Consider the following 8,718-nt stretch of genomic DNA (forward strand, 5'->3'; position numbering starts at 1 on the left):
GAATTGGCAAGTGTGAGGTTCAGGGGCCTGGACCAGAGGAGCGATAGTGGCCGGTGCCAGGTCCTGGCCATGGGGAGGGTCCTGGTCATGGGAAGAGGAGGTGGCAGGTGAGGTTCAGCACCTTTGGCTTGAGGAGAGAAGGTGGCAGGTGCGAGGTTCAGGGCCCTGGACTTGGGGAGAGATTGTGGCAGGTGTGAGGTTCAGGGCCCTGGACTGGTGTAGAGTAGGTGGCAGGTGGGAAGTCCATGGCCCTGAACTTAAGGAGAGAAAGTGTCAGGTCCAAGGTCAGGGTCCTAGACCAGGGAGAGATGGTGGCAGATGTGACTTTCAGGGCCCTAGACTTAGGTAGAAAAGTGGGCAGGAGTGAAGTTCAGGGACTTATTACTGGGAAAAAGAAGGTGGTATATGTGAGGTTCAGGGACTTTGACTTGGGGAGAGAAGGTGATAGTTGTGAGTTTCAGGGCTGTAAAGTTGGGGAGAGTAGGTGGCAGGTGCAAGGTTCAGGGCCCTGAACTTGGGGAGAGAAGGTGGCAGGTGTGAGTTTCAGGGTGTTCGACTGGGAAAGAGAGGTGGCAAGTATGAGGTTCAGGGAACTGGACTTGGGGAGAGAAGGTGGCAGTTGGGAGTGTCAGGGACCTAGATTTGGGGAGAATAGGTGGTTGGTGTGAGGTTCAGGGCCCTATACTCGGGAAGACAAGATGGCAGGTGAGGGATTCCGGCCCTAGACTTGGGATAGATGTGGCAATTGTGAGGTACATAGTCCTGGACTGGGAGAAGAAGGTGGCAGGTGCGAGTCTCAGGCCTGGATCTTATGGATGGAAGGTGGCAGGTGTGAGGTTCAGGGCCCTGGACTTGGAGGGAAAACGTGGCAGGTGTGAGGTTAAGGGCTCTGGATTTGGGGAGAGAAGGTGGCACGTGGAGGTTCAGGGCGCTGGACTTGGGGAGAGAAGGTCACATGTGCAAGGTTCAGTGCCTTGGACTGGGGGAGAGAAGGTGGAAGATGCAAGGTTCAGGGTCCAGGAATTTCAGAGAGAAGATGGCAGGTGTGAGATTCAGGGCCCTGGACCTGGGTGAGAAAGTGGCAGGTGTGAGGTTTATGGCCTTGGACTTGGGGAGAGAAGGTGGCAAGTGTGAAGTTCAGGGCCCTGGACTTAGGGAAAAGGCCCCCCGGACTTGGGTGAGAAACTGGCAGGTGTGAGGTGGGTATGAGGTGAAGGTCCTGGACCTGGGGAGAGAAGGTGACAGGTAGAGGTTCAGGGTCTAGACCAGGGGAGAGAAGGTGACAGGAGACAGGTTCAGGGCCCTAGAGAGGGGGTAGAAAAGGTGGCAGGCGTGAGATTGAGAGCTCTGGACTGGGGAGAGTGTGTGGCGTGTGCAAATTCTGGGCCCTGGCAGTTGGGAGTAGGTGGTGGCTGTGACCATGAGGGCCTTGGACTTGCCGAGAGAAGGTGGCAGGTGAGAGGTTCAGGGCCCTGGACTTGGGGAGAGAAGGTGGTAGGTGTGAGGTTCAGGGCCCTCGACTGGAGGAGAGAAGGTGATGGGTGTAAGTTTGAGGGCTCTGGACTTGGGAAGAGAAGGTGGCAGGTGTGAGTTTGAGGGCTCTGGACTGGAGGAGAGTATGTGGTGTATGCGAATTCTGGGCCCTGGCAGTTGGGAGTAGGTGGTCGTTGTGACCATGAGGGCCTTAGACTTGCCGAGAGAAGGTGGCAGGTGAGAGGTTCAGGGCCCTAGACTGGGGGAGAGAAGTTGGGAGATGTTGATGTTCAGGGCCCTGGGGTGGGGAGAGATGGTGGCAGGTATGAGTTTCAGGGCCTTGGACTGGGTGAGAGAAGGTGACGAGGTACAAGGTACAGTGCCCTGGATTTGGGGAGAAAAGGTGGCAGGTATGAGTTTCCGGGTCCTGAACTGGGGGTGATAAGGTGGTAGTTTGAGGTTGAGTGCCCTAGACTGGGGAGACAATGTGGGAGGTTCAGGGCCCTGGACTTGGGGAGAGAAAGTGGCAGGTTTGGGGTTCAGTGCCCTGGATCTGAGGAGGGGAAAACCCTAGGGCCCAGAAAGGGGAGGGAACCTGTTTCATGGAGTTAAGTCTTAGAAAAGGAGACAAATACAACAAATACAGTTAATTGCAAAATATCTGGGTTTAGGCAGAGAATGGGACAGGTAAAAACAGCTGAAAGAGAACTATTGGAGCTGCTCCTTATTGGCTTGTCCTATAGTTTTAGAACACATTCAAAGTATAAGTGGTTTTATTTTCAATCTGAAATCTTTTAGGACTCTTACTCAAATGAGCGACTTTACTCCCTTGAATTCATGTGACCTGTCTCCTTATTTTGCAAGCTTAATCTTCTCTCATTTGCCTGTTTCTTTTCATTTAGTCTCCAGGTTAAACATAATACATACTGGAGAAACATAATTAAAAAGAAAAATCTCTATTCAATCTAGAAAACCCCTTCACAAAAAGAGGACAAAAAAGAAACAATTTTTTTTTTTTTAAATAGAGTAAGCATTAGCCAGGGAAAATATAAGGTGTATCACATGCTATCTGATAATGAGGTTACAAAGACAGAAATCTTAGAAGATACAACCTATTATATTCACATTTTCCAGATGAAATTGCTCATTTCTCTTAAGAGTTATAATTTGGAGTCAGGTGAAAGCTTAATTAGGCAATCTTTTCCTAAAATCCCCAACTCTTCTTCCTCCCTACAGATCCATCCTTTCTAGCTCCTCAAACGTCTCAGCCACAATTTCTGCTGTCTGTTCCTTCTGTGAACTCTCTGTTTTCTCTACATGCACACGTCATTGTTTGTAGCCATAAGTAATCACTAGATCCCCAATAAAACATGATGTGCAAATTAAGGAAATGCCCTAGAATATAAATAAAATCTGTACAATTTTGCAAAACAAAATGTTTGATTGAAATAATTGTCAAAATCCATGAATCTGCATCTGGAGGGAATATCAATTTTTAAACAATGATATATTTTATTTATTTATTTGGCAGAGTTTCACAAGTGTTGGAGAGAAGAAGAAAAGGACAAGGAAAGATCTCAAGCCAACTCACTGCTGAGTGCATAGTCTGATATGGGACTTGATCTCAAGACCCTGAGATAACAACATGTGTTGAAACAAAGAGTCAGATGCTTAACTGAGTCTGCCTGGAAGGAGTATCTTTTGATCTCATGAAATATTTACTGATATGAAAATATTTATTACTCAAGGTAATACATAAAAATAAGCCATTAAAAAGTATATTAAATTAAGACGTCCTGGGCAGTCTGGGTGGCTCAGCGGTTTAGCGCCGCGTCAGTCCAGGGTGTGATCCTGGAGACCCAGGTTGGAGTCCCATGTTGAGCTCCCTGCATGGAGCTTGCTTCTCTCTCTGCCTGTGTCTCTGCCTCCCTCTGTGTCTCTCATGAATAAATAAAATGTTAAAAAACAAAGACATCCTCCCAACATTGATATCTCTTGCTATGCATGCTAGAATATGACAAATATAAAAAGAATTAATTTCTTTTACACATATGGAATACTTAAAGACAAATCAGTCATAATATTATACCATTAATCTATGGAAATTCCTACTGTAGATGGAGTATGGTTATTTCTAGACAGAGAAGGAACTTTTTACTCAAAGTAAGATTGCCTCACAAATGAATCTTTCCTTTGTTGGTAACAAAGATTATTCCACTTAATATTTTTACATAAATACATTGGCTCTTGCAATAAACAATTTTCTCCTGAGACACAAATAGACATGCAAATTGGTTTTACTTATAATACTGCCTTGTCATTTTTATCTTTCACTCCTAAGGATTTCACTCATGGTAGCCCTACTGTTTTATCTTAAAAATCTTTTACTTCTTGACTAATAGGTTTTTACAGACATACAAAATAATATTTATTATAATAATATGACTATGAAAAAAATATGACTATGAAATGTATTTATACTGTTTAACACAGACTAGTTACATAAGATACACAGATAAGTGTATATTCAGAAATCTAATTATATTTTGTCAGTGAAAATACAGTTAAAAATTGAGGCAAAATATACGTTATGTATAAATAAACATTTAAAAATATACAACTCACGGGCATTTGTATCTTTGTAATGATGTATCATATCACCTAATTCTTAAACATTTTCATCACCTTAAAGAGAAATCCTTTAAACAGAACTTTCCATTCCCCTCTCATCTGGCCAAGGACAACCACTAACCTGTGGTCTCAAGGGCTATGACTTCTTTATGTATATAGGTTATTTAAGTTCCAAGTTGTCAGAACTTTTAAAATCTTTTGTTTTACTCACTTTTTGCACTTTTCATTTACCAGGTTTCATGTAATTGACATCAATCTAGCAATAGTGTGTTTAGAAAGAAGGAAATAATTTTATTTCAGGGGCTAAATATGATTATATATTTATTTTTTTTAAAAGTTCTGTAAAAATGAGATTTTGTAAATCTTATTTTTTTGGTTGCTGCCTAAAGAGATTTTATTATAACTATTTTATTTTAGCTGAATGAATTCAAAAGGAAACACTGGCTAAATGTTACCCTTTAATTGCCAGGAGACTAGGCATCTTGTGATGTCACAACTACTCAGGTGGTAAACCATTGTGATGGTCAGGATAGTTTATCTGTGTAGGCCAGCCAAAGTGACATTTGAAGCTGCAGTTTCAAAACCATGCAGATGAGAAACGTAGCTGAAGGAAATCTTATTTGAGATGGCACATGTTTCTTCCGAAACTCAAGATTCTCCTAAAGATGGATCGACAGGTTCTGCAGCCTCTATCAGCTCTCCTTTGTGTGATCACACATTCACTGGGGATGTGGACCTGAGATCTATGATTGAAGAAAATGCTTTTCAGGCCTTGTCAGGAGGATCCTTGATAAAAAGACCACGTTACACATTCTATGTCTCTGAACCAGAAGAAGATAATGATTTTCTTTCTCTGACCTTTCCCAGAAAACTTTGGAAAATAGTTGAAAGTGATCAGTTCAAATCAATTTGGTGGGATGAAAAGGGAACATCTATAGTGATTGATGAGGAACTCTTCAAGAAAGAAGTTTTGGAGAGAAAGGCTCCCTTCAGAATATTTGAAACTGGAAGTATGAAGAGTTTAGTTCGCCAGCTTAACCTTTATGGATTTAGTAAAATGCGACAGAATTTTCAAAGATCTGCTTCTCTGGCTGACTTTCTAGCAGAGGAAAAAGAAGCCTCTGTTTTAAGCAAGGTATTGAAAATATTTGTACAGCAGTAGATATGTACCTGTATACAGGCTAAAGCCAGATTTTTAAAGTTATATGAAAAAAAATTTTTTTAATTTACAAATAATTATTTCTTAAAAATTAAGGCTAGCTTATGCATGAAACATTCAGGGTTATAAGAAATTTTGCTAGTATCTTTGAGCTTTATCAATGAACTCCTGTTTAAGTGGGGTTCTCAAGCCACTTGAAAATATATTCACATATTTACAAGTAATGATAAATAATACTTTGAGCATTATGAACCATAATTAAATATTTGTTTACTATAGGTAAAATTTAAAAATTACTAACATAGTACCTGTATCAGTTGATGACTGTGTTATGAAACTAAATTTGGATTTTATAGATGATTATCTTGTATCTTGGTTGAAAATGTCACTAAATAGCTGTCTCCTCTGGTTTTAGTTACAGTTCTATCATAATCCAAATTTTAAACAAGGCTGCCCCCAACTTTTAGTAAGAATGAAAAGAAGAGTCGGGATTAAAAATGCTTCTACAGTATCATTAGTACAAGATTTCAACAAGAAACCCTGCAGTGCAGAAGGTAATGTGGATAGTCCTAATTTTGGTTTGGTTGGTGAAACTAGTGGAGAAAGGGTATATTCAAACTCCACCAATTTAAATGTGCCTCTAATAAGGAAGCCTTCTAACAGTCAGAGAATTGCTACTACAACTGACCCCATGAAAAGTGATTTTTCTCCTACATCACCAATGTCAGTTAGACCATCAGAACAAATTGGAATGGAGCAACATGCTGTTTTAAACCAATTGACCACTTTCCACATGCATTCACATAGCAACTACACTCAAGCAAATGGCCACATTGTAAACTTTGTTACAACTACAACTTCTACATCTCAGTATGGCATCATATCTCCTTTACAGAGCAGTTACTTTGGAACAATGGTGGAGCCTCCCACTTTTGCAGCTAGATATGCTGATTTTTCAGGAAATGAGGCTCATTTTCCTAACATGCAACCAGCAGGCAACCCATGGTTCACGATGCCAATGATAGCTGATACTTCTGCTGCCTCACTTTCAAGGTCAACTGATCAACCCTCTCCATCCTATGTACATCATCCTAATTACAACTGATTTATCAAAGGACTATCTATATCCAAGACAACAAAGATTAACATTTGTTGGCAAATGACCACATTCTGGCAATTCTCTTATTTGAACAATAAATTACTTGTTCACCTTTATGGTTTTATATGTTTATTTTTTTAAATAGTTGAGAGTAATGCTTTATTGTCTTATTTATTGTAACTTTTGGTCATTTGGCAGGAACATTTCTATACATCATAAGATAGTTAACTGTTTAAAAAACAATGAGAGCAAAAGAAAAGAAGAAATTGGAGTTAATTTCTAAAATAGTCCAGTATGAATCAAATGAGTTCATAAATTAGAATGATATGAAAGAGAGTGCTGGGGTGGCTTGCTTGGTTAACCGTTTGCCTTCAGCTCGGGTCATGATCCCAGGGTCCTAGAATGGAGCCCTGTATGAGGCTCTTTGCTCAGTGGGGAGTCTGGTTCTCCCTCTCCCTAGCATATGGTCTCTCCCTTTCTCAAATAAATAAAATCTTTTAAAAAATGATGTGGAGGAACATCTGGGTGGCTCAGTGGTTAAGTGTCTGCCTTTGGCTCAGGGCGTGATCCTGGAGTCCTTGGATTGAATTCCACATCGGGCTCCCTGCTTGGAGCCTGCTTCTCTCTCTGCCTATGTCTCTGCCTCTCACTCTGTCTCTCATGAATATATAAAATCTTTATAAAAAATGAAAACATAACGTGGAATGGATGTATGTAAATGAAATCTAGAAAACACAAATATGCAGCATTTACCCGTTATTTTCTCAATTACATTACATTCTCCCAGTTATTTAGAAAAGTTTGGGGGACACATGAATGGCTCAGTGGTTGAGCAGATATCTCCCTTTGGGTCAGATTGTGATACTGGGGTCCTGGGATCGAGTCCCACATCAGGCTCCCTCCTGTTTCTCCCTCTACCTATGTCTCTGCCTCTCATGAATAAATAAGAGCTTTAAAAAAAAAAAAAAAGAAGAGAAAAAAAGAAAAAAAAGAAAAATTTGGAATCATTACTCTGTATATGGGATCCTGATTTTTTTCTGGAGTTTCATGACAATGTTATAATGATCCGTGCCCATATGCCTTAATCACAATTGTTTAGTTATCAAATGTGTAATTATAGAAAATGTAGCTCAACAACATTATATTATACATAAGTGTTTTAAAGAAAAATGAGTGATAACAAAAAGTGAAAAATATTTAAGTGAGATAAATGGAGAACACCGGGAGAACCAAAAGAAAAGAAAATTATGACAGAATATGAGAGGTAGAGTGATATGGTTAAACTATTGAATGAAATATGGCAAAAGTAAAGACAGAGAAGGTGTCAGAAAAAGAAGAGGTAGAAAAGTGAATGAGCAAATGCAAAAGACAGGTAAGCATGATTTGCATATTCTTTTCCTACCTTCCCTAATTCTTTGTATTCTAAAGTACAATTTAATTTCAATTTGAGGGATCCCTGGGTGGCGCAGCGGTTTAGCGCTTGCCTTTGGCCCAGGGCATGATCCTGGAGACCCAGGATCAAATCCCACGTCGGGCTCCCGGTGCATGGAGCCTGCTTCTCCCTCTGCCTGTGTCTCTGCCTCTCTCTCTCTCTCTCTCTCTCTCTCTGTGACTATCATAAATAAATAAAAATTTAAAAAAAATAATAATAATTTCAATTTGACCTGGACGCCTGGGTGGCTCAGTGGTTGAGCGTCTGCTTTTGGCTCAGGGTGTGATCCCGGAGTCCTAGACTGAGTCTCACATCGGCATCCCTGTTCAGAGCCTGCTTCTCCCTCTGCCTATGTTCCTGCCTCTCTCTCTGTGTCTCTCATGAACAAATAAAGTCATACAAAAGGAAATATATATTGAACTAAAAAAGAATTTATGGGGCAGCCCGGGTGGCTCAGTGGTTTAGTGCCGCCTTCAGCCTAGGGTGTTATCCTGGAGATCCGGATCGAGTCCCACGCTGGGCTCCCTGCATGGAGCCTGCTTCTCCCTCTGCCTGTGTCTCTGCTTCTCTTTCTCTCTCTCTGTCTCTCATAAATAAACAAACAAACAAATAAATAAATAAATAAATCTTTTTTAAAAACCTGAATTTACAATGTATCAATACAGATACATGCAAATTAGTGCTAAGAACAAAATTTATGACATTAACTGTAAACATTAAAAAAGAAATGCAAAAAAAAAAAAAAAGAAATGCTTCAGTTACTGAACTTTTTTGAGAAATTAGATTGAAAGTAAAATAATTCAAAGCAAACAAAAGGAAATAAAATAATTAGTGATATAAACTAAAAAATGAGACAGCTAGTTCTTTAAAAAGAGTAGTCAATTTGATAAACCTCTAGCAAGACTGAAGAGAAAAATAAGAGGT

At 40.3% G+C, this 8,718-nt stretch overlaps 1 protein-coding gene across 1 annotated transcript in view; it reads left to right on the forward strand.

The window, feature by feature from the left end:
- The window catches only part of LOC140629034 (heat shock transcription factor, Y-linked-like), a 36,631-nt gene extending 30,153 nt beyond the window's left edge, over window positions 1-6,478 (forward strand). Inside the window, 4 exon segments of the mRNA XM_072818434.1 lie at window positions 3,005-3,221; window positions 4,522-5,239; window positions 5,679-6,314; window positions 6,316-6,478. Of these exon segments, the coding sequence (XP_072674535.1) occupies window positions 4,730-5,239; window positions 5,679-6,314; window positions 6,316-6,426 (1,257 nt within the window). The 5' untranslated portion in view covers window positions 3,005-3,221; window positions 4,522-4,729 and the 3' untranslated portion in view covers window positions 6,427-6,478.
- The last annotated feature ends 2,240 nt before the right edge of the window (window positions 6,479-8,718 follow it).

This window comes from Canis lupus, chromosome Y (assembly GCF_048164855.1).
Source record: "Canis lupus baileyi chromosome Y, mCanLup2.hap1, whole genome shotgun sequence".
Taxonomy (NCBI): Eukaryota; Metazoa; Chordata; class Mammalia; order Carnivora; family Canidae; genus Canis; species Canis lupus.